Here is a 27,271-nt window from a genome sequence, read left to right on the forward strand (position 1 = left end):
AATGGAAATCAAAAGAAAACTGGAGTAGCAATTCTCATATCAGACAAAATAGGTTTTAAAATAAAGTTTATTACCAGAGACAAAGAAGGATACTACGTAACGATCAAGGGATCAATCCAAGAAGAAGATACAACAATTAAAAATATATATGCACCCAACATAGGAGCACCTCAATACATAAGGGAAATGCTAACAGCCATAAAAGGGGAAATCGACAGAAACACAATCATAGTAGGGGACTTTAACACCCCATTTTCACCAGTGGACAGATCATCCAAAATAAAAATAAATAAGAAAACACAAGCTTTAAATGATACATTAAACAAGATGGACTTAATTGATGTTTATAGGACATTACATACAAAAATAACACAATACACTTTCTTCTCAAGTGCTCAAGGAACATTCTCCAGGATAGATCATATCTTGGGTCACAAATCAAGCCTTGGTAAATTAAGAAAATTGAAATTGTGTCAAGTATCTATTCCAACCACAACGCTATGAGACTAGATATCAATTGCAGGAAAAAATCTATAAAATACAAACACATGGAGGCTAAACAATTCACTACTAAATAACCAATAAATCACTGAAGAAATCAAAGAGGAAATTGAGAGATACCTAGAAACAAATGACAGTGAAAACACGATGACCCAAAACCTATGGGATGCAGCAAAAGCAATTCTAAGAGGGAAGTTTATAGCAATACGATCCTACCTCAAGAAACAAGAAACCTCTCAAATAAACAACCTAACCTTATTCCTAAAGCAATAAGAAGAACAAAAAACCACCGTAGTTAGCAGAAGGAAAGAAATCATAAACATCAGATCAGACATAAATAAAAAGTAAATGAAGGAAACAATAGCAAAGATCAATAAAACTAAAAGCTGGTTCTTTGAGAAGATAAACAAAATTGAGAAACCATTATCCAGACTCATCAAGAAGAAAACGGAGAAGACTCAAATCAATAGAATTAGAAATGAAAAAGGAGAAGTAACAACTGACACTGCAGAAATACAAAGGGTCATGAGAGATTACTACAAGCAACTATATGTCAATGAAATGGACAACCTGGAAGAAATGGACAAACTCTTAGGAAAGCACAGCCTCTGAGACTGAACCAGGAAGAAATAGAAAATATAAACAGACCAATCACAAACCCTGAACTTGAGACTGTGATTAAAAATCCTCCAACAAACAAAAGCCAGATGGCTTCACAGGCAATTTCTATCAAACATTTAGAGAAGACCTAACACCTATCCTTCTCAAACTCTTCCATAATATAGAAGAGGGAGGAGCATTCCCAAACTCATTCTATGAGGCCACCATCACCCTGATACCAAAATCAGACAAAGATGTCACGAAGAAAGAAAACTACAGGCCAGTATCACTGATGAACATAGATGCAGAAATCCTCAACAAAATACTAGCAAACAGAATCCAACAGCACATTAAAAGGAGCATACACCATGATCAAGTGGGATTTATCCCAGGAACGCAAGAAATCTCCAATATATGCAAATCAATCAATGTGATAAATCATATTAACAAACTGAAGGATTAAAAACCATATGATCATCTCAATAGATGCAGAAAAGCTCTTGACAAAATTCAACACCCATTTATGATAAAAACCCTCCAGAGAGCAGGCATAGAGGGAACTTACCTCAAAATAATAAAGGCCATATATGACAAACCCACAGACAGTATCGTTCTCAATGGTGAATAACTGAAACCATTTCCTCTAAGATCAGGAACAAGACAAGGCTGTCCACTCTCACCACTATTATTCAACATAGTTTTGGACGTTTTAGCCACAGCAATCAGAGAAGAAAAAGAAATAAAAGGAATCCAAATCGAAAAGAAGTAAAGCTGTCACTGTTTGCAGATGACATGATACTATACATAGAGAATCCTAAAGATGCTACCAGAAAACAACTAGAGCTAATCAGTGAATTTGGTAAAGTAGCAAGATACAAAATTAATGCACAGAAATCTTTTGCATTCCTATTCACTAATGATGAAAAATCTGAAAGAGAAGTTAAGGAAACACTCCCATTTACCATTGCAACAAAAAGAATAAAATACCTAGGTATAAACCTACCTCTGGAGACAAAAGTCCTGTATGCGGAAAACTATAAGACACTGATGGAAGAAATTAAAGATGATACAAATATATGGAGAGATATACCATGTTCTTGGATTGGAAGAATCAATATTATGAAAATGACTATACTACCCAAAGCAATCTACGGATTCAATGCAATCCCTATCAAACTACCAATGACATTTTTCACAGAACTAGAACAAAAGATTTCACAATTTGTATGGAAAAACTAAAGACCCTGAATAGCCAAAGCAATCTTGAGAAAGAAAAATGGAGCTGGAGGAATCAGTCTCCCAGACTTCAGACTATACTACAAACCTGCAGTAATCAAGACATTATGATACTGACACAAAAACAGAAATATAGATCAATGGAACAGGATAGAAAGCCCAGAGATAAACCCACGCACATATGGTCACCTTATCTTTGATAAAGGAGGCAAGAGTATACAATGGAGAAAAGACAGGCTCTTCAATAAGTGCTGCTGGGAAAACTGGACAGCTCCATGTAAAAGAATGAAATTAGAACACTTCCTAACACCATACACAGAAATAAACTCAAAATGGATTAAAAACCTTAATGTCAGGCCAGACACTTTAAAACTCTTAGAGGAAAACATAGGCAGAACACTCCATGACATAAATCACAGCAAGATCCTCTTTGACCCACCTCCTAGAGAAATGGAAATAAAAACAAAAATAAACTAATGGGACCTAATGAAACTTAAAAGCTTTTGCATAGCAAAGGAAACCATAAACAAGAACAAAAGACAACCCTCAGAGTGGGAGAAAATATTTGCAAATGAAGCAACTGACAGAGATTAATCTCCAAAATATACAAGCAGCTCATGCAGCTCAATATCAAAAAGCAAAAAACCCAATCCAAAAATAGGCAGAAGACCTAAATAGACATTTCTCTGAAGAAGATATACAGATTGCCAACAAACACATGAAAGAATGCTCAACATCACTAATCATTAGAGAAATGCAAATCAAAACTAAAATGATGTTTCACCTCACACCAGTCTGAATGGCCATCATCAAAATATGTACAAATAATAAATGATGGAGAGGGTGTGGAGAAAAGGGAACCCTCTTGCACTGTTGGTGGGAATGTAAATTGATACAGCCACTATGGAGAACAGTATTGAGGTTCCTTAAAAAACTAAAAATAGAACTACCATACAACCCAGCAATCCCTCTCCTGGGCATATACCCTGAGAAAACCATAATTCATAAAGAGTCATGTACCACAATGTTCATTGCAGCTCTATTTACTATAGCCAGGACATGGAAGCAACCTAAGTGTCCATCGACAGATGAATGGATAAAGAAGATGTGGCACATATATACAATGGAATATTACTCGGCCATAAAAAGACACGAACTTGAGTTATTTTTAGTGAGGTGGATGGACCTAGAGTATGTCATGCAGAGTGGAGTAAGTTAGAGAGAGAAAAACAAATACCATATACTAACACATATATATGGAATATAAAAAAAATGGTTTTGAAGATCCTAGGGGCAGGACACGAAAAAAGATGCAGACGTGAAGAATGGACTTGAGGACACCAGGAGGGGGAAGTGTAAGCTGGGATGAAATGAGAGAGTGACATGGACATAGATACACTACCAAATGTAAAATAGATAGCTACTGGGAAGCAGCCATATAGCACAGGGATTTCAGCTCAGTGCTTTGTGACCACCTAGAGGGGTGGGTTATGGAGTGTGGGGGGAAGGAGACGCAAGAGGGAGGAGATATGGGGATATATGTATATGTATATGTATAGCTGATTCACTTTGTTATAAAGCAGAAACTAACACACCGTTGTAAAGCAATTATACTCCAATAAAGATGTTTTAAAAAAGAATAAAAAGAAAAAAATAAAATAAAATAAAGGCAGCAAGAGAAAAACAGTCAGTTACAGGTTACTTCCATAAGGCTTTCAGCTGATTTTTCTGCAGAAACATTGCAGGCCAGAAGGGAGTGGTATGATACATTTAACGTACTGAAAGGAAAAACAAAAACAAAAACAAAAACCCTACCCCTACCACCTAGGATACCAGCAGGGTTATCATTAGATTGTCTCTAAAATCAGGTACAAGACAAGACTGCCCACTCTCACCATTTCTATTTAACATAGTACTGGAATTTCTAAGCACAGCAATCAGACAAGAAAAAGAAATAAAAGGCATCCAAATTGGAAGGGAAAAAGTAAAATTGTCACTATTTGCAGATGACATGATACTATATATATAAAACCCTAAGTTCTCCACCAAAAAACTATTAGAACTACTAAGTGATTCAGTAAATCAGGATACAACATTATTATATGGAAATCTGTTATTTTTTAAACAACATATAATAATGAATTCTCAGAAAGGGAATGCAAGAAAATAATGCCGTTTATGGTTGCTTCAAAAAGAATAAAATATATAGGAATTATCTCAGCCATAAAAAAGAACGAAATTTCGCCATTTGCAACTACATGGATGGACTTAGAGGGTATCATGCTAATTGAGCTAAGTCAGACAGAGAAAGACATATACTGTATGTTATCACATATATTAATCTAAAAAGTAAAACAAATGAATGAATATAACAAAATAGGACAGACTCACAGATACAGTGAACAAACCAGTGGGTAGAGGGGTTGGGGGAGAGGCAAGATAGGGGAAGGGGATTAAGAGGTACACTACTAAGTATGAAATAGATACAAGGATATATATTGTACAGCACAGGGACTATAGCCAGTATTTTATAATAAATTTAAATGGAATACAGTCTATAAAAATATTCAATCACTATGTTGTATACCTGAAACTAACATTGTAAATCATCTACAATTTAAAATAAAAGAAAAATAAAATAAATAAATAAATGCAAAGAAAACTCAAGGACGAATAATTAGAAAAATGACAAGTTAGAGTGTTATTTTCACTTCTGTTATTAATAGTAATTGTGAGTAATAATTCTTAAATCTTGCCTGGAGACATTAGTATAGTTGAAAGTTGTATTAACTTTGGGTTGCTAAATCAAATACAAGATGTGAAAATTAGATCTTTTAGTCAAAGTCCAAATAAGTTAAATTTTATTGAGAAGTACACATAACTTCATTGAAATTAGAGCTTTTGAACAAAAAAGATAGACAAATATTTTAGTGAGTGCCAGAATGTTTTAAATTATGCTAACCAGTGATCTTGATAATTGGTTCCACAAGCATCTAGAATAGCCTTCTCTTAGTGTTTAGCTGTGACAGAAACAATGCTCCCGTTAGCAGGCTGATTGATATTTTCTACCGCCAAAATTCGAGAAAATTTTAGCATGTGATGTGTCAAATTATCTACTGTTAAAAATTATGAAACACACCTTAAACCTCTAAGTAACTGGGTCGAATTTTATTTTTATGACATCATGCTTTGTAAGACTCTCACTAATCAAAGTTGTTGACATTGCCCCTATACAGCTGGAAAAGGCCAAAAAGTTGTTATTCCACCCCCAAGAATCCTGCCTTCCTTTTGGTGCATCAGGTGTGATCATCAGGGCCTATATTATTGAGATCATTCTTTGTTTAACTGGCCAATGAGTTGGAGTGGTTTTAGAAAATAACCAGTTACACAAGGAGACGCAGACCCCACCTGCCCATCCTGAGACTGGGAGCAGCTTCCTGTGCAGCCTGTAACCCTTGCCCACCAGCCTAGCTGCAAAGAGAACAGTGCTGCTCCCTCTCCTCCCCAAACTTTCCAAATGCCTTTTGAGAGGTCTTCGATGCAAAGCTATGCTTGATGTCCACCTTGCCCAGGTTCTCTTAGGTGCAAACATCATGGGGGATACATAGCAGAATTTAAACTTGGCCCTTCACACCCCATGGCCTGGTCCCGATTTTGACCAGAGGGCTGTAATTAGGTTATCTTCCCTTAGATGCCTCACTCCTGATGCAGAAACCCGCCCAGATATTGTAGAAGTCAGCTCCATGATATCAGATGTCATGATGAAGTATGTAGATAACTTATCCGCATCCCAGCTGGCCTTGGAGAAGAAGCTGGAACGGGAACGGAGACGCACACAGAGGTATTTTATGGAAGCCAACCGGAACACAGTCATGTGTCAGCACGAGCCGGCTCTGCTCTCTCAAGTAAGTGGAAATCTTTCAATCTCTTCAGGATGCATTCTGATGGACTGTCTGAGGCTGTTCTTGCTTGTGTTGAGGAAAATTCATCTTAAGTTAGAAAAATATTAATTGCTACTGTAATATTTCACTATTATAGAGATACATATTTGCATCCATTTTGATATCTTATAGTTAAAATTAAGTCAATATAATTGATGTTCCAAAGAACTAACCCATAATTTGTTGTATATTACAAAACCAGAGGTATCAAAAAGATATTTTAGAAATTCATTAAGTTTGTAATATGATCTTTGTATAAGTAGCAGTGACTGCTTATATTCAATTTATTCAACAATCTTGGAAATATAGATGAAAATATTGTATGTCAGTTTAAAGAAGGAAATAATATTTGCCTTAAAATTTTTTTCTTATTAGTCTGTGTAATTGATTTCATTACTGTTTTTGGTGGTAATAATTTTTCCATGGTACAAATCAGAATATGTGCTTTTATTTTTCTTGACATTAACCTTTAAATTATTTTGATATTTAAGTTTATTTCTGAGTATACTTGAAAAAGGGATGCCAAAGCCACAGATTTCCGCAAGTGCATGTGATGGTGCCTGTGACGCCCTTGTTCTATTTTCTCTCTGCCTTTGTTGTATCATGACCCATGACTTATCCTTCACTCACGCTCTGGGTTCCCTGAAAGCAGGGATTTAGTAAGGGGCCCTTCAACCCATAAATGTTCTTTTTTAACCCTCCTGGGGATGGGCCCAGCACAATAGGGTCACAAAGCCCATCCTTGATCAGGATACCTGGTCATTAAATTCCTTTCCAGGATCTGCCTCAGCTGGGAAAATTATATAAGAATTAGTCTCCAAGAAGAGCCAATTTTGATTTCTTGAATAACAGCATTTCCAGCAAACTTTTTTTTTTTTTTTTTTAGAAGGAAAGCAATACTATTTGGTGGGTTTATCTTGCCATACTTGGAATCCGGAAGTTAAAGATTCAATCAATATAATTTTGGTGGGTTTTTAAAAATTTTATTTCATTTTTTATGTTTTTAGTACAGTCATACCTTTTATTTCACTTCTCTTTTTTAAAATTATTTATTTATTTATGGCTGTGTTGGGTCTTAGTTTCTGTGTGAGGGCTTTCTCCAGTTGCGGCAAGCGGGGGCCACTCTTCATCGCGGTGCACGGGCTTCTCACTATCGTGGCCTTTCTTGTTGTGGAGCACGGGCTCCAGACGCGCAGGATCAGTAATTGTGGCTCACGGGCCTAGTTGCTTTACGGCATGTGGGATATTCCCAGACCAGGGCTCGAACCCGTGTCCCCTGCAGGCAGATTCTCAACCACTGAGCCACCAGGGAAGCCCCCTCACTTTTCTTTTTTTTTTTTAATTGAGGTATAGTTGATTTACAATACTATATTACTTTCAGGTATATAACATAGTGGTTCATAATTTTTCCATTTATACTCCATTTAAAGTTTTTATAAAATATTAGCTATATTCCCAGTTCTGTACATAGCATCCTTATATCTTATTTATTTTATACCTAATAGTTTGTATCTCCTAATTCCCTACCCTTATCTTGCCCCTCCTCCTTCCATCTCCCCACTGGAAACCACTAGTTTGTTCTCTATATATGTGAGTCTATTTGTTTTATTATATTCATTTGTTTGTTTTATTTTTCTGAGATTCCACATACAAGTAATATCATACAGTATTTGTTTTTCTCTGTCTGACTTATTTCACTAAGCATAATACCCTCCAGGTCCATCCATTTGGTTGCAAACAGCAAAATTTCATTCTTTTTTATGGCTGAGTGGTGTTCTACTGCATATATATGTACCACATCTTCTTTATAGTATTCTGCTTATGTTTTCTTCTAGGAGTTTTATTGCTTCCAGTCTTACATTTAGGTCTTTAATCCATTTTGAGGTTATTTTTCTATATGCTGTGAGAAAATGTTTTAATTTCATTCCTTTAAATGTAGCTGTCCAGTATTCCTAGCACCACTTATTGAAGAGACTGTCTTTTCCCCACTGTATATTCTTGCCTTCTTTGTCATAGATTAATAGACCAGAAGTGCATGGGTTTATTCCAGGCTCTCTATTCTGACCTGTTGATCTATGTATCCATTTTTGTGCCAATACCATACTGTATTGATGACTGTAGCTTTGTAATATAGTCTGAAGAGAGTATGATACCTCCAGCTCTGAGGTTTTTCTCAAGATTGCTTTGGCTATTTAAGAACTTTTATGTTTCCATACACACTTTAGAATTTTTTTTCTACTTCTATGAAAAAGGCCACTGGTATTTTGATAGGGATTGCATTGAATCTGTACATTGCCTTAGGTAGTATGATCATTTTTACAATGTTAATTCTTCCAATCCATGGACACAGTATCTCTTGTCATCTTTTTTGTCCTCTTCAGTTTTTTTCATCAGTGTCTTAGAGTTTTCCAATGCTTTAATGTCTTAAATTTGTCCAGTTTTCCAACTCCAATTAAGGAGTTTTGACCTCCTTAATTAGATTTATTCCTAGGTATTTTTTTTTGATGGATGGTAAATGGAATTGTTTTCCTAATTTCTCTTTCTGCTAGTTTGTTCTTAATGTGTAGAAATGTAACAGATTTCTGTATATTAATTTTGTATCCTGAAACTTTACAGAATTCATTGATGAGTTATAGTAGTTTTTTGGTGCTGCCTTTAAGATTTTCTATGTTTAGTACCACGTCATCTACAAATAGAGACAGTTTTACTTCTTTCTTTTCAATTTGGATTCCATTTGCTTCTTTTTCTTGTCTGATTTCTATGGCTAGGACTTCCAATATTATGTTGAAAAAAGGGGGCAAGAATGGGCATCCTTGTCTTGTTCCTGATCTTAAAGGAAATGCTTTTAGCTCTTCACTGTTTAGTAGGCTGTTAGCTGTGGGTTTATCATATATGGCCTTTATTATGATGAGGTATGTTCCCTCTATACCCAGTTTGTGGAGAGTTTGTAAGTGGATGTTGAATTTTGTCAAAACCTTTTTCTGCATCTATTAAGATGATCATATGATTTTTATTCTTCAATTTCTTTTTTTTTAAGTAGAGTTGATTTACAGTGTTGTGATAGTTTCTGGTGTACAGCAGGGTGATTCAGTTTTTCTATATATATGTTATTCTTTATCAGACTCTATTCCATTATAGGTTATTACAAGATATTGAATATAGTTCCCTGTTCCATAGAGTAGGTCCTGGTTGTTTTTCTACTTTATATATAATAGTGTGTATTTGTTAATCCCAAACTCCTAATTTATCCCTCCTCTTTTCCCCTTTGGTAACCATAAGTTTGTTTTCTGTGTCTGTGAATCTGTTTCTGTTTTGTAAATAAGTTCGTTTGTGTCACTTTTTTTAGATTCCACATATAAGTGATATCGTGATATTTGTCTTTCTCTGACTTCACTTAGTATGATAATCTCTAGGTTCATTCACGTTGCTGCAAATTACATTATTTTATTCTTTTTTATGTCTGGGTAATATTTCATTGTATACATATATACCATATCTTTTTTATCCATTCATCTGTTGATGGACATTTAGGTTGCTTCCATGTTTTGGCTATTGTAAATAGTGCTGCTATGAACATTGGGGTGCGTGTATCTTTTCAAATTAGAGTTTTCTTTGGATATATGCCCAGGAGTGGGATTGCTGGATCATATGGCAACTCTATTTTTAGTGTTTTGAGGAACATCTATACTGCTCTCTGTAGTAGCTGCACAAATTTACATTCCTACCAACAGTGTAGGAGAATTCCCTTTTCTCCACACCCTCTCCAGCACTTATTATTTATAGACTTTTTGATGATGATCATTCAGACTGGTGTGAAGTGATATCTCATTGTAGTTTTGACTTGCATTTCTCTAATAATTAGCAATATTGAGCATCTTTTCATGTGCCTTTTGGCCATCTCTATGCCTTTTTTAGAGAAATGTCAATTTAGATCTTCTGTCCATTTTTTGATTGGGTTGTTTGTTTTTTGGATATTGAGTTGTATGAGCTGTTTGTGTATTTTGGAGTTTATTCCCTTCTCAGTCGCATCATTTGCAAATATTTTCCCAGTCTGTAGGTTGTCTTTTTGTTTTGTTTCCTTTGATTAGGTCCCATTTGTTTATTTTTGCTTTTATTTCTTTTGCTTTAGGAGACAGATCCAAAAAAATATTGCTACAATTAATGTCAAAGAGTATTCTGCCTATGTTATCTTCTGGGAGTTTTATGGTGTCATGTCTTATAGTTAACCCTTTAAGCCATTTTGAGTTTATTTTTGTGTATGGTTTGAGGATGTGTTCTAAGTTCATTTATTTACATGCAGCTATTCAGCTTTCCCACCACCACTTCCTGAAGAGACTGTCTTTTCTCCATTGTATTTTCTTGGCTCCTTTGTCAAAGATTAATTGACCATAGGTGTGTGGGTTTATTTCTGAGCTCTCTCTTCTATTGCATTGATCTATATGTCTCTTTTTGTGCCAATACCATGCAGTTTTGATTGCTGTAGCTTTGTAGTATTGTCTGAAGTCTGTGAGGGTTATGCCTCTAGCTCTCTTCTTTTTTCCTCAGGATTACTTTGGCAATTCTGGATCTTTCTGTGGTTCCATATAAATTTTAGGATTATTTGTTCTAGTTCATTGAAAAATGTCATGGGTAATTTGATAGGGCTTGTATTAAATCTGTAGATTGCTTTGGGTAGTATGGCCATTTTAATAATATTAATTCTTTCATTCCAGGATCATGGGATATCTTTCTATTTCTTCTAATCATCTTCAATTTCCTTTAAAAATATTTTATAGTTTTCGGGATATAAGTCTTTCACCTCCTTGGTCAGGTTTATGCCTAAGTACTATTTCGTTTGTTTGGTGCAATTTTATTTTATTTTATTTATTTATTTTTTAACATCTTTATTGGAGTATAATTGCTTTACAATGGTGTGTTAGTTTCTGCTTTATAACAAAGTGAATCAGTTATATATATATACATATGTTCCCATATCTCTTCCTTCTTACATCTCCCTCCCTCCCACCCTCCCTATCCCACCCCTCTAGGTGGTCACAAAGCACCGAGCTGATCTCCCTGTGCTATGTGGCTGCTTCCCACTAGCTATCTATTTTACGTTTGGTAGTGTATATATGTCCATGCCACTCTCTCACTTTGTCACAGCTTACCCTTCCCCCTCCCCATATCCTCAAGTCCATTCACTAGTAGGTCTGTGTCTTTATTCCCGTCTTACCACTAGGTTCTCCATGACCTTTTTTTTTTTTCTTAGATTCCATATATATGTGTTAGCATACTGTATTTGTTTTTCTCTTTCTGACTCACTTCACTCTGTATGACAGACTCTAACTCCATCCACCTCATTACATATACCTCCATTTCATTTCTTTTTATGGCTGAGTAATATTCCATTGTATATATGTGCCACATCTTCTTTATCCATTCATCCAATGATGGACACTTAAGTTGCTTCCATGTCCTGGCTATTGTAAATAGAGCTGCAATGAACATTTTGGTACATGACTCTTTTCGAATTATGGTTTTCTCAGGGTTTATGCCCAGTAGTGGGATTGCTGGGTCGTAAGGTAGTTCTATTTTTAGTTTTTTAAGGAACCTCCATACTGTTCTCCATAGTGGCTGTATCAATTTACATTCCCACCAATAGTGCAAGAGGGTTCCCTTTTCTCCACACCCTCTCCAGCATTTATTGTTTGCAGATTTTCTGATGATGGCCAATCTGACCGGTGTGAGGTGATACCTCAATGTAGTTTTGATTTGCATTTCTCTAATGATTAGTGATATTGAACATTCTTTCATGTGTCTGTTGGCAACCTGTATCTCTTCTTTGGAGAAATGTCTATTTAGGTCTTCTGCCCATTTTTGAATTGGGTTGTTTGTTTGTTTTTGTTATTGAGCTGCATGAGCTGCTTGTAAATCTTGGAGATTAATCCTTTGTCAGTTGCTTCATTTGCAAATATTTTCTCCCATTCTGAGGGTTGTCTTTTGTTCTTGTTTGTGGTTTCCTTTGCTGTGCAAAAGCTTTTAAGTTTCATTAGGTCCCATTAGTTTATTTTTGTTTTTATTTCCATTTCTCTAGGAGCTGGGTCAAAAAGGATCTTGCTGTGATTTATATCATAGAGTGTTCTGCCTATGTTTTCCTCTAAGAGTTTGATAGTGTCTGGCCTTACATTTAGGTCTTTAATCCATTTTGAGTTTATTTTTGTGTATGGTGTTAGGGAGTGTTCTAATTTCATACTTTTACATGTACCTGTCCAGTTTTCCCAGCACCACTTACTGAAGAGGCTCTCTTTTCTCCACTGTATATGCTTGCCTCCTTTATCAAATATAAGGTGACCATATGTGCGTGGGTTTATCTCTGGGCTTTCTATCCTGTTCCATTGATCTATATTTCTGTTTTGCAGAGAAAGCTTTCGACAAAATTCAACACCCATTTATGATAAAAGGCCTGCAGAAAGTAGGCATAGAGGGAAATTTCCTCAACATAATAAAGGCCATATATGACAAACCCACAGCCAACATCGTCCCCAATGGTGAAAAACTGAAACCATTTCCACTAAGATCAGGAACAAGACAAGGTTGCCCACTCTCACCACTATTATTCAACATAGTTTTGGAAGTTTTAGCCACAGCAATCAGAGAAGAAAAAGAAATAAAAGAAATCCAAATCAGAAAAGAAGAAGTAAAGCTGTCACTGTTTGCACATGACATGATACTATACATAGAGAATCCTAAAGATGCTACCAGAAAACTACTAGAGCTAATCAATGAATTTGGGAAAGTAGCAGCATACAAAATTAATGCACAGAAATCTCTTGCATTCCTATACACTAATGATGAAAAATCTGAAAGTGAAATTAAGAAAACACTCCCGTTTACCACTGCAACAAAAAGAATAAAATATCTAGGAATAAACCTAACTAAGGAGACAAAAGACCTGTATGCAGAAAATTATAAGACACTGATGAAAGAAATTAAAGATGATACAAATAGATGGAGAGATTTACCATGTTCTTGGATTGGAAGAATCAACATTGTGAAAATGACTCTACTACGCAAAGCAATCTACAGATTCAATGCAATCCCTATCAAACTACCACTGGCATTTTTCACAGAACTAGAACAAAAAATTTCACAATTTGTAATGAAACACAAAAGACCCCGAATAGCCAAAGCAATCTTGAGAACGAAAAATGGAGCTGGAGGAATCAGGCTCCCTGACTTAAGACTATACTACAAAGCTACAGTAATCAAGACAGTATAGTACTGGCACAAAAACAGAAATATAGATCAATGGTGCAATTTTAAAAGGGATTTGTTGTTTAACTTTCTTCTTCTGATATTTCATTGTTAGTGAAAAGAAATGCAAGCAATGTCTGTATGTTAATCTTGTATCCTGCTACCTTGCTGAATTCATTGATCAGTTCTAGTAATTTTTGTGTGGAATCTTTAGGTTTTTCTATATGTGTATATGCATCATATCATCTGCATATAATGACAATTTCACTTCTTCCCTTCCAATTTGGATACCTTTAATTTCCTTGTCTTGTCTGACTGCTGTGGCTCAGAAATTTTATACTATGTTGAATAGAAGTCATGAGAGTGGGTATCCTTGTCTTGTTCCTTGAATTTAGTGGGAAGGCTTTCAACTTTTCACCACTGAGTATTATGCTGGTTGTATTTTTGTCATAAATAGGTTTTATTATTCTGAATTATACTCTATACCCACTTTGGTTAGAGTATTTTTCATGAAAGGATGTTGAATTTTATCAGATGCTTTTACAGCATCTATTGAAATGATCATGTGGTTTTTGTCTTTTCTTTTGTTGATAATGGTGTATCACATTGATTGATTTACATATGTGGAACCATCCTGTGACCCTGGGATGAATCCAGCTTGATCATCGTATGTGAAAAAGGAGTTTTATGTGTTGTTGGATTTGGTTTACTAATATTTTGTTGAGGACTTTTGCATCTATATCCATCAAAGATATTGGCCTATAATTTTATTTTTTGGTAGTGTCTTTGTCTGGTTTTAGTATCAGGGTTATGGTGGCTTCATAGAATGACTGCGGGAGTGTTCCCTTCTTTTCAGTCTTTTGGAAGATTCTGAGAAGGATTGGTATATATTCTTCTTTGTATGTTTATAGAATTCCCCAGTGGAGCCATGTGGTCCTGGACTTTTGTTTGCAGAGAGGTTTTTTTGTTTTTTTAAATTATTATTACAGATTCTATTTCACTTCTAGTGATTGGTCTGTTCAATTATCTATTTCCTTTTGATTCAGTTTTGGCAGGCTCTATGTGTCTAGAACGTGTCCATTTCTTCTAGGTTGTCCAATTTGTTAACATATAATTGTTCATAGTATTCTCTTTTATTTTTTATGTTTTTGGGTATTTCTGTGGTATTGGTTGTTATTTCTCTTCCTTCATTTTCTTATTTTCTTTCTTTGGGTCCTCTATCTTTCCTTCTTGGTGAGTTCCTCACTTTGTTAATGTGGTGTTTCACAGTGATTGATTTGTGTATTTGAACCATTCTTGCATCCCTGAGATAAATCCCACTTGATGAAGATGTATGATCCTTTTAATGTATTGTTAAATACGGTTTGCTAATATTTTCTTGAGAATTTTGCATTTATGTTCATCAGTGATATTGGTCAGTAGTCTTTTTTTTATATCTTTGTCTGGCTTTGGTATAGTGTGATATTGGCCTTTTAGAATGTGTTCAGAAGTGTTCCTTTCTCTGAAACTTTTTGGAATAGTTTGTGAAGGATAGGTGCTAACTCTTTTCTAAATGTTTGGTAGAATTTACCTGTGAAGCACCTGGTCCTGGACTTTAGTTTGTTGGATTTTTTTATTACTATTTTAATTTAATTACTGGTAATTTGTCTGTTCATGTTTTCTATCTTTTCCTGGTTCAGTCTTGGGAGATTCTACATTTCTTGGAATTTGTCCATTACTTCTTGGTTGTCCATTTTATTGGCATACAATCATTTATAGAACTCTCTCATGATTCTTTGTATTTCTGTGGTGTTTGTAACCTTTCATTTTTCATTTCTGATTTTATTGATATGAACCCTCTGTCTTTTTCTAATTTTTTTCATAGTGAATCTGGCTAAAGGTTTATCAATTTTGTTTATCTTTTCAAGACAATTGCTCTTAGATTCACGGATCTTTTTTATTGTTTTGTCTTGGGTTTTTTTTAAATCTCTATTTCATTTATTTCTCCTCTGATCTTTATGTTTTCTTTCCTTCTGCTAACTTTCGGTTTTCTTCATTCTTCTTTTTCAAATTCCGTTAGGTGTAAGGTTAAGTTGGGTTTTTTGTTGTTTTTGGGGGGGGGTTGTTTGTTAGGTTTTGGTTTTGGGTGGGTTTTTTTAAATTTTTTCTTGTTTCCTAAGGTAGGCTTGTATTGCTATAAACTTCAATCTTTGAACTGCTTTTGCTGCATCCCATAGATTTTGGACTGTTGTGTTTCATTTTCTTTTGTCTACAAGTATTTTTTTATTTCCTCTTTGATTTCTTCAGTAATCCATTTGTTGTTTAGTAGCATATTGTTTAGCCTTCATGTGTTTGTGTATTTTGCAGTTTTTTTCTTGTAGTTGTTTCTAGTCTCATAACATTATGGTCAGAAAATACGCTTGATATGATTTCATTTTTCTTAAATTTACTGAGACTTATTTTGTTGCCTAACATGTGATCTATCCTGGAGAATGTTCCATGTATGCTTGAAAGGAATGTGTATGCTTCTGCTTTTGGATGGAGTGTTTTATGTATATCTATTAAGTCTATTTGGTCTAGTGTGTCATTTAAGACCAGTGTTTCCTTATTGATTTTCTGTCTGGATGATCTCTCCATTGATGTAAGTGGAGTGTTAAAGTCCTTTACTATTATTGTGCTACTGTCAATTTCTCTGATTATGTTTGTTAATATTTACTTTATGTATTTAGGTATTTATGTTGGGTGCTTATATATTTAAAATTGTTATATCTTCTTCTTGGCCCTCGATCATTGTAAAATTCTTCTGTCTTTATACAGCCTTTGTTTTAAATTCTATTTTTTCTGATATAATTATTGCTACTCCAGCTTTCTTTTCATTTCCATTTGCATGGAATACCTTTTCCATCCCCTCACTTTCAGTCTGTGTGTGTCTTTAGATTTGAAATGAGTGTCTTGTAGGCAGCATATATGTGGATCTTGCTTTTTTTATCCATTCATCCACTCTGTGTCTTTTGATTAGAGCATTTAGTCCATGTACATTTAAAGTAATTATTGATAGGTATGTACTTATTGCCATTTTGTTAATTGTTTCGTGGTTGTTGTTGTAGTTATTTTTGTGTCCTTTCTTCTTTTGTTCTATTCACCTGTGGCTTGAGGACTATCTTTAGTGTTATGTTGGGATTCTTTTCTCTTTTTTGTGTGTGTCTATCATAGATTTTTGTTTTGTTATTACCATGAGGTTTATATACAGCTAAATGCACATATATATACACACAGATATACATTTTTTTTAATTTTAAGTTGCTGATCTCAATTTAAATTGCATTTTAACAATCCTGCAATCTAAGTTCCCTGTTTTTGACATCATATTTTACATCTTTTTTGTTTTGTGTACCCCTTAATTACTTATTGCTGGCCAAATGCTTTTATTGCTTTTGTCTTTTAACCTTCCTACTATCTTTGTACATGTATATTTACCTTTACCAGTGAGCCTTTTCCTTTTGTAATTTTTCTGTTTTTAGTTGTGGCCCTTTTCACTTGGAGAAGTCCCTTTATCATTTCTTATTTTTTTAAACATCTTTATTGAAGTATAATTGCTTTACAATGGTGTGTTAGTTTCTGCTTTATAACAAAGTGAATCAGTTATACATATACATATGTTCCCATATCACTTCCCTCTTGCATCTCCCTCCCTCCCACCCTCCCCATCCCACCCCTCTAGGTGGTCACAAAGCACTGAGCTGATCTCCCTGTGCTATGCGGCTGCTTCCCACTAGCTATCTATTTTACATTTGGTAGTGTATATATGTCCATGACAATCTCTCACTCTGTCACATCTCACCCCTCACCCTCCCCATATCCTCAAGTCCATTCTCTAGTAGGTCGGGGTCTTTATTCCCATCTTGCCACTAGGTTCTTCATGGCCTTTTTTTTTTTCCCTTAGATTCCGTATATATGTGTTAGCATACTGTATTTGTTTTACTCTTTGTGACTTACTTCACTCTGTATGACAGACTCTAACTCCATCCACCTCATTACAAATACCTCCATTTCATTTCTTTTTATGGCTGAGTAATCTTCCATTGTATATATGTGCCACATCTTCTTTATCCATTCATCTGTCGATGGACATTTAGGTTGCTTCCATGTCCTGGCTATTGTAAATAGAGCTGCAATGAACATTTTGGTACATGACTCTTTTTGACCTATGGTTTTCTCAGGGTATATGCCCAGTAGTGGGATTGCTGGGTCATATGGTAGTTCTATCTGTAGTTTTTTAAGGAACCTCCATACTGTTCTCCATAGTGGCTGTATCAATTAACATTCCCACCAACAGTGCAAGAGTGTTCCCTTTCCTCCACACCCTCTCCAGCATTTATTGTTTCTAGATTTTTTGATGATGGCCATTCTGACCGGTGTGAGATGATATCTCATTGTAGTATTGATTTGCATTTCTCTAATGATTAATGATGTTGAGCATTCTTTCATGTGTCTGTTGGCAATCTGTATATCTTCTTTGGAGAAATGTCTATTTAGGTCTTCTGCCCATTTTTGGATTGGGTTGTTTGTTATTTTGTTATTGAGCTGCATGAGCTGCTTGTAAATCTTGGAGATTAATCCTTTGTCAGTTGCTTCATTTGCAAATATTTTCTCCCATTCTGAGGGTTGTCTTTTGTTCTTGTTTATGGTTTCCTTTGCTGTGCAAAAGCTTTTAAGTTTCATTAGGTCCCATTTGTTTATTTGTGTTCTTATTTCCATTTCTCTGGGAGCTGGGTCAAAAAGAATCTTGCTGTGATGTATGTCATAGAGTGTTCTGCCTATGTTTTCCTCTAAGAGTTTGATAGTGTCTGGCCTTACAGTTAGATCTTTAATCCATTTTGAGTTTATTTTTGTGCATGGTGTCAGGGAGTGTTCTAATTTCATACTTTTAGATGTATCTGTCCAATTTTCCCAGCACCACTTATTGAAGAGGCTGTCTTTTCTCCACTGTATATGCTTGCCTCCTATATCAAAGATAAGGTGACCATACGTGCGTGGGTTTATCTCTGGGCTTTCTATCCTGTTCCATTGATCTATATTTCTGTTTTTGTGCCAGTACCAAACTGTCTTGATTACTGTAGCTTTGTAATATAGTCTGAAGTCAGGGAACCTGATTCCCCCAGCTCCATTTTTCATTCTCAAGATTGCTTTGGCTATTCGGGGTCTTTTGTGTTTCATTACAAATTGTGAAATTTTTTGTTCTAGTTCTGTGAAAAATGCCAGTGGTAGTTTGATAGGGATTGCATTTAATCTGTAGATTGCTTTGGGAAGTAGAGTCATTTTCACAATGTTGATTCTTCCAATCCAGGAACATGGTATATCTCTCCATCTATTTGTATCATCTTTAATTTCTTTCATCAGTGTCTTATAATTTTCTGCATACAGGCCTTTTGTCTCCTTAGGTAGGTTTATTCCTAGATATTTTATTCTTTTTGTTGCAATGGTAAATGGGAGTGTTTTCTTTATTTCACTTTCAGATTTTTCATCATTAGTGTATAGAAATGCAAGAGATTTCTGTGCATTAATTTTGTATCCTGCTACTTTCCCAAATTCATTGATTCACTCTAGTAGTTTTCTGGTAGCATCTTTAGGATTCTCTATGTATAGTATCATGGCATCTGCAAACAGTGACAGCTTTACTTCTTCTTCTCCGATTTGGATTCCTTTTATTTCTTTGTCTTCTCTGATTGCTGTGGCTAACGCTTCCAAAACTATGTTGAATAATTGTGGTGAGAGTGGGCAACCTTGTCTTGTTCCTGATCTTAGTGGAAATGGTTTCAATTTTTCACCATTGAGGACAATGTTGGCTGTGGGTTTGTCATATATGGCCTTTATTATGTTGAGGAAAGTTCCCTCTATGCCTACTTTCTGCAGGCCGTTTATCATAAATGGGTGTTGAATTTTGTCGAAAGCTTTCTCTGCATCTATTGAGATGATCATATGGTTTTTCTCCTTCAGTTTGTTAATATGGTGTATCACATTGATTGATTTGCGTATATTGAAGAATCCTTGCATTCCTGGGATAAACCCTACTTGATCATGGTGTATGATCCTTTTAATGTGCTGTTGGATTCTGTTTGCTAGTATTTTGTTCAGGATTTTTGCATATATGTTCATTAGTGATATTGGCCTTTAGTTTTCTTTCTTTGTGACATCTTTTTCTGGTTTTGGTATCAGGGTGATGGTGGCCTTGTAGAATGAGTTTGGGAGTGTTCCTCCCTCTGCAATATTTTGGAAGAGTTTGAGAAGGATAGGTGTTAGCTCTTCTCTAAATGTTTCATAGAATTCACCTGTGAAGCCATCTGGTCCTGGGCTTTTGTTTGTTGGAAGGTTTTTAATCACAGTTTCAATTTCAGTGCTTGTGATTGGTCTGTTCATATTTTCTATTTCTTCCTCGTTCAGTCTCGGCAGGTTGTTCATTTCTAAGAATTTGTCCATTTCTTCCAGGTTGTCCATTTTATTGGCATAGAGTTGCTTGTAGTAATCTCTCATGATCTTTTGTATTTCTGCAGTGTCAGTGGTTACTTCTCCTTTTTCATTTCTAATTCTATTGATCTGAGTCTTCTCCCTTTTTCTCTTGATGAGTCTGGCTAATGGTTTATCAATTTTGTTTATCTTCTCAAAGAACCAGCTTTTAGTTTCATTGATTTTTGCTATTGTTTCCTTCATTTCTTTTTCATTTATTTCTGACCTGATCTTTATGATTTCTTTCCTTCTGCTAGCTTTGAGGTTTTTTGGTTCTTCTTTCTCTAATTGCTTTAGGTGCAAAGTTAGGTTGCTTATTTGAGATGTTTCCTGTTTCTCGAGGTAGGCTTGTATTGCTATAAACTTCCCTCTTAGCACTGCTTTTGCTGCATCCCATAGGTTTTGGGTCGTCGTGTCTCCAGTGTCATGTGTTTCTAGGTATTTTTTGATTTCCCCTTTGATTTCTTCAGTGATCACTTCGTTATTAAGTAGTGTATTGTGTAGCCTCCATATGTTTGTATTTTTTACACATCTTTTCCTGTAATTGATATCTAGTCTCATAGCATTGTGGTCGGAAATGATACTTGATACGATTTCAATTTCCTTAAATTTACCAAGGCTTGATTTGTGACCCAAGATATGATCTATCTTGGAGAATGTTCCATGAGCACTTGAGAAAAATGTGTATTCTGTTGTTTTTGGGTGGAATGTCCTATAAATATCAATTAAGTCCATCTTGTTTAATGTATCATTTAAAGCTTGTGTTTCCTTATTTATTTTCATTTTGGATGATCTGTCCATTGGTGAAAGTGGGGTGTTAAAGTCCCCTACTATGATTGTGTTGCTGTCGATTTCCCCTTTTATGGCTGTTAGTATTTGCCTTATGTATTGAGGTGCTCCTATGTTGGGTGCATAAATATTTACAATTGTTATACCTTCCTCTTGGATCGATCCCTTGATCATTATATAGTGTCCTTCTTTGTCTCTTGTAATAGTCTTTATTTTAAAGTCTATTTTGTCTGATATGAGAATTGCTACTCCAGCTTTCTTTTGATTTCCATTTGCATGGAATATCTTTTTCCATCCCCTCACTTTCAATCTGTATGTGTCTCTAGGTCTGAAGTGGGTCTCTTGTAGACAGCATATATATGGGTCTTGTTTCCGTATCCATTCAGCCAGTCTGTGTCTTTTAATGGGAGCATTTAATCCATTTACATTCAAGGTAATTATCGATATGTATGTTCCTATTCCCATTTTTTAAAATGTTTTGGGTTTGTTATTGTAGGTGTTTTCCTTCTCTTGTGTTTCTTGCCTAGAGAAGTTCCTTTATCATTTGTTGTAAAGCTGGTTTGGTGGTGCTGAACTCTCTCAGCTTTTGCTTGTCTGTAAAGGTTTTAATTTCTCCATCAAATCTGAATGACATCCTTGCTGGGTAGAGTAATCTTGGTTGTAAGTTTTTCTCCTTCATCACTTTAAGTATATCGTGCCACTCCCTTCTGGCTTGCAGAGTTTCTGCTGAAAGATCAGATGTTAACCTTATGGGGATTCCCTTGTGTGTTATTTGTTGTTTTTTCCTTGCTGCTTTTAATATGTTTTCTTTATATTTAATTTTTGACAGTTTGTTTAATATGTGTCTTGGCGTGTTTCTCCTTGGATTTCTCCTGTATGGGACTCTCTGTGCCTCCAGGACTTGATTAACTATTTCCTTTCCCATATTAGGGAAGTTTTCAACTATAATCTCTTCAAATATTTTCTCAGTTCCTTTCTTTTTCTCTTCTTCTTCTGGGACCCCTATAATTCGAATGTTGGTGCATTTAATGTTGTCCCAGAGGTCTCTGAGACTGTCCTCAGTTCTTTTCATTCTTTTTTCTTTATTCTGCTCTGCAGTAGTTATATCCACTATTTTATCTTCCAGGTCACTTATCCGTTCTTCTGCCTCAGTTATTCTGCTATTGATCCCGTCTGGAGTATTTTTAATTTCATTTATTGTGTTTTTCATCATTGCTTGTTTCCTCTTTAGTTCTTCTACGTCCTTGTTAAATGTTTCTTGCATTTTGTCTATTCTATTTCCAAGATTTTGGATCATCCTTACTATCATTATTCTGAATTCTTTTTCAGGTAGACTGCCTATTTCCTCTTCATTTGTTAGGTCTGGCGTGTTTTGACCCTGCTCCTTCTTCTGCTGTGTGTTTTTCTGTCGTCTCATTTTGCGTATCTTACTGTGTTTGGGGTCTCCTTTTCACAGGCTGCAGGTTCGTAGTTCCCGTTGTTTTTGGTATCTGTCCCCAGTGGCTAAGGTTGGTTCAGTGGGTTGTGTAGGCTTCCTGGTGGAGGGAACTAGTGCGTGAGTTCTGGTGGATGAGGCTAGATCTTGTCTTTCTGGTGGGCACGTCCACGTCTGGTGGTGTATTTTGGTGTGTCTGTGGCCTTATTATGATTTTAGGCAGCCTCTCTGCTAATGGATGGGGTTGTGTTCCTGTCTAGCTAGTTGTTTGGCATTGGGTGTCCAGCACTGTAGCTTGCTGGTCGTTGGGTGAAGCTGGGTCTTGATGTTGAGATGGAGATCTCTGGGAGATTTTTGCGGTTTGGTATTACGTGGAGCTGGGAGGTCTCTTGTGGACCAGTATTCTGAAGTTGGCTCTCCCACCTCAGAGGCACGGCCCTGATGCCTGGCTGGAGCACCAAGAGCCTTTCATCCACACGGCTCAGAGTAAAAGGGAGAAAAAATAGAAAGAAAGAAAGAAAGAGGATATAATATAGTGAAGTAAAATAAACCTATTATAAAGCAAAGCTATACAGACAAAATCTCACCCAGAAACATATACATATACACTCACAAAAAAAGGAAAAGGGGAAAAATTAATATATCCTGCTCCCAAAGTCCACCTCCTGAATTTGGGGTGATTCGTTGTCTATTCAGGTATTCAGCAGATGCAGGCACATCAAGTTGTTTGTGGAGTTTTAATCTGCTGCTTCTGAGGCTGCTGGGAGAGATTTCCCTTTCTCTTCTTTGTTCGCACAGCTCCCAGGGTTCAGCTTTGGATTTGGACCCGCCTCTACGTGTCCGTCTCCTGAGGGCGTCTGTTCCCCGCCCAGACAGAACGGGGTTAAAGGAGCAGCTTCTTCGGGGGCTCTGGCTCACTCAGGCCGGGGGGAGGGAGGGGTACGGATGTGGGGTGAGCCTGCAGCGGCAGAGGCCGGCGTGACGTTGCAGCAGCCTGAGGCGCGCCGTGCGTTTTCCCGGGAAAGTTGTCCCCGGATCACGGGAGCCTGGCAGCGGCGGGCTGCACCGGCTCCCGGGAGGGGCAGTGTGGAGAGTGACCTGTGCTCGCACACAGGCTTTTTGATGGCGGCAGCAGCAGCCTTAGCATATCACGCCCATCTCTGGGGCCCGTGGTGATCGCCGTGGCTCGCGCCCGTCTCTGGAGTTCGTTTAGGTGGTGCTCTGAATCCCCTCTCCTTGCGCGCTGCGAAACAAAGAGGCAAGAAAAAATCTCTTGCCTCTTAGGCAGCTGCAGACTTTTTCCCGGTCTCCCTCCCAGCCAGCTGTGGTGTGCTCACCCCTTCAGGCTGTGTTCACGCCGCCAACCCCAGTCCTCTCCCTGCGAACCGACCGAAGCCCGAGCCTCAGCTCCCAGCCCCGCCCGCCCCAGCGGGGGAGCAGACAAGCCTCTCAGGCTGGTGAGTGCTGCTCGGCCGAGCCTCTGTGCGGGATTCTCTCCGCTTTGCCCTCCGCACCCCTGTGGCTGCGCTCTCCTCCATGGCTCCGAAGCTTCCCCCCTGTGCCACCCGCAGTCTCTGCCCATGAAGGGGCTTTCTAGTGCATGGAAACCTTTCCTCCTTCACAGCTCCCTCCCACTGGTGCAGGTCCCATCCCTATTCTTTTGTCTCTGTTATTTCTTTTTTCTTTTTCCCTACCCCAGTCCGGGGGTAGTTTCTTGCCTTTTGGGAGGTCTGACGTTTTCTGCCAGCGTTCAGTGGGTGTTCTGTAGGAGCAGTTCCACGTGTAGATGTATTTCTAATGTATCTGTGGGAAGGAAGGTGATCTCCACGTCTTACTCTTCCACCATCTTCTCTCCTCCCAGACCCTTTTATTCTATCATTTCTTGTAAAGCTGGTTTGGTGGTGCTGAACTCTTTGAGCTTTTGCTTGTCTGTAAAACTCTTCATCTCCATCAAATCTGAATGAGAGCCTTGCCAATTAGAATATCTTGGTTGTAAGTTTTTCCCTTTCAATATTTTAACTATATCATTCCACTCCCTTCTGGCCTGCAGTTTCTGCTGAAAAGTCAGCTGATAGTCTTATGAGAGTTCCATTGTATGTAACTTCTTGCTTTTTTTTTTGCTGCTTTTAAAATTATTTCTTTATCTCTAATTTTTGCCATTTTAATTACAATTGTCTTGTTGTGGTCCTCTTTGGGGTGATCCTGTTTGGGACTCTGTGTGCTTCCTGAACTTGGATTCCTATTTCCTTTCCCAGGTTCAGGGAGTTCTTCAAATATGTTCTCTGCCCCTTTCTCTCTCTTCTTCTTCTGGTACCCCTATACCCTGTAATGTGAATTTTAGCATGTTTGACATTGTCTCAGATGTCTCTTAACCTATCCTTATTCCTTTTTTTTTCTTTTTTCTCTCCAGCTTCAGTGATTTCCACTACTCTGTCTTCCAGCTCACTGATCTTTTCCTCTGCATCATCCAATCTACTGTTGATTCCTTTTAGTGTTTTCTTCATGTCAGTTATTGTATTCTTCATCTCTGTTTGGTTCTTCTTTATATTTTCTTACTCTTTGTTAAAACTTCTGCTTCTCACTCTGTTCGTTCAATCTTTTCCTCACTTCTTTGATCATCTTTACCATCAATCATTACCTTGAACACTTTATTGGATAGATTGCCTCTCTCTACTTCACTTAGTTCTTCTTCTGGGGTTTTATCATGTTTCTTCTTTGGGAACATGTTCCTCTGTCACCTCATTTTGTCTAGTTTTCTGTTTTTATTTCTATGTATTTGGTAGGTTTCTTAAATTTCCTGACTTTAGAGAAGTAGCCTTTTGTAGGAAACATCCTATGCATCCCGGCAGCACACTCCCCTCTGTCAGCAGAGCTATGTGCTCTAGGGTTGCCCCCTATGTGGGCTGCATGGGTCTTCTTTTGTGGCAGGCTGAGTACTGTGAGTGCTCTGGTAGGTGTGTCTGGCCCCCAGTCTAGTTGGTTGCCTGTCAGCTGCTGGTTGTTGGGGCTTGGTCATGACACAACTGACTGCTGAGCCGCTGGGGGTGACATGGCTAGTGATGGCCCATTGGTGGTGGAGCTGTGGGTCCTGGGGTGGGTGTTGTGGAGCCTGTGTTCCCATGTCTAGTGTTGGCCTGCTTTGGGGCTGATTCCTGACACAGCTGGCTGTGGGTTCTGAGGTTTCCCAAAGCTGTTGCTGGCCCACTGGTGAGTGGGACTGGATTCCAGGGTAGCTGGCTTAGGGGCCCAAGATTTCTCAGAACTGGTTTTGGTCTATTGGTGGGCAGGGCCCAGGCCCAGGAGGTCCTAGGGCTGATGTAGGCTTGCTGATGGGTTGGCTGGATCCTGACAAGGCAGGCTGTAAGGTTTCAGTGGTTGTGGTACTGGTATCTGCCCACTAGTTTGTGGGACCAGATCACAGTGTAGCTGGCTGGAAGACCTGAGGGTCCCTGGTCTAGTGCTTGTGCATTGGTGTATGGGGCTGGTTTCTGGGCCCTCTGGTGGACAGGGCCTTGTTCCATGGCAGCTGTGGGCTCAGGGGGCCTTATGGAAACTGGCCTGCTGATGAGTGGAGCTATGTCTTCTCCTGACTATCTGCTTGATCTGAGGCTTCCCAACACTGGCTTCTACAGGCTGGTGAGCAGGGGTGGCGCCAGTCCTGGTGCTGATAAGCTGGAGGGAGGACTCCACAGTGGCACTTGCAACAACAGTGTCCACATGGTAGAACGAGCTCCCCAAAGTGGCCACCGTCAATGTCCATGTCCCCAGGGGAGCTCCACGTGCCTCCTTCTCCTCTGGAAGACTCTCCAAGATCAGCAGGTTGGTCTGACCCAGGCTCCTTTCAAGTAATTTCTTCTTCCCTAGGTGCTGGAGTGTGTGAACTTTTGTGTGTGTCATATAACAGTGGAGTCTCTGTGTCCTCCAGTCTTCTGGCTCTCCTGAAAGTAAGCCCAGCTGGCCTTCAAAAACAAATGTTCTGGGGGCTCATCTTCCTGGTGCAGGACCCCCAGGCTAGGGAGCCTGATGTGGGGCTCACACCCATTGCTCTTTGGTGAGAACCTCTGCAATTGTAATTGTCTTCCCGTTTGAGGGTCACCCACCAGAGGTATGGGTCTTGACTTACCATGTCCCTGCCCCTCCTACCTGTCTCGTTGTGGTTCCTTCTTTATATCTTTAGTTGTAGAAGATATTTTCTGTTAGATTCCAGTCTTTTTCTTCAATAGTTGCTCTGTAAATACTTGTTGTTTTGGTGTGTCCATAGGAGAAGGTGAGCTTAAGGTCTTTCTGCTCCTCCATCTTGGCCACCTACCTCCAGAATTATTCTACATTTCTATTCCTTAGTGCTACATTTTCTTTCATCAGATTGCACAGACTTTTGTTACTTAGCATCTTGCCACATCCATTCTTTTTTGTCCAGTGGTAGCTTGCAGACCCACTTTTTGTAGTCATGGACTGAATGAATTCTATAGCATATGTATAGGTGGAACTAATGATGCCACTTCAGCACAAGTATTTGTAATAATATTTTAGTCATTTTAATATATATTCTAATGAGCTTTAAGTCCTGCAGAAGAAAGGAAAGAAGTGGGTATTACAAACTGAATTTCTCTTTCAGGAATCCTTTGAGAAGGCAAGCTTGAGTAGAAGCAGCAGTGGAGCAGGAAGCCTGAAAAGTGAGCTTTCAGAAAGCACAGACCTGCCGTCTGAGGGCTCCCATGCCCCCTGTGATAAGGACGAAGACCGAGCCTGTGCTGGAATCTTGTCAGATGATAACTTCAACTTGGAAAATATTGAGAAAGGTATTTCTAGTGAAAGGGTTACAACATGAATGAACTCTTGACTCCTTTCTGTTTCAAGGTTCATTTGCTCTTTATTTTTTTTTATTGATGTGCAGATATATATTCAGAGTTCGATGATGAATTGGACACTATGGATAACTCCAGCAGCTCCAGTTCAAACCCTTTGAAGGAATCTACATTCAGTAAGCTTTCTTTTTACCAGTTTGTGGGATTCCAGCAGGTAGAGGTCTGGGAATCATACTTGGGAGTCAAGT

At 37.8% G+C, this 27,271-nt stretch overlaps 1 protein-coding gene across 1 annotated transcript in view; it reads left to right on the forward strand.

Annotated features, from left to right (window-relative positions):
- NEK10 (NIMA related kinase 10) overlaps positions 1-27,271 on the forward strand; it is a 302,206-nt gene that overhangs the window by 179,086 nt on the left and 95,849 nt on the right. The window contains exons 28-30 of the mRNA XM_057555449.1: positions 6,029-6,242; positions 26,834-27,017; positions 27,113-27,199. Of these exons, the coding sequence (XP_057411432.1) occupies positions 6,029-6,242; positions 26,834-27,017; positions 27,113-27,199 (485 nt within the window). The remainder of the gene's footprint in view (positions 1-6,028; positions 6,243-26,833; positions 27,018-27,112; positions 27,200-27,271) is intronic.

This window comes from Balaenoptera acutorostrata, chromosome 10, assembly GCF_949987535.1.
Source record: "Balaenoptera acutorostrata chromosome 10, mBalAcu1.1, whole genome shotgun sequence".
Lineage (NCBI taxonomy): Eukaryota > Metazoa > Chordata > Mammalia > Artiodactyla > Balaenopteridae > Balaenoptera > Balaenoptera acutorostrata.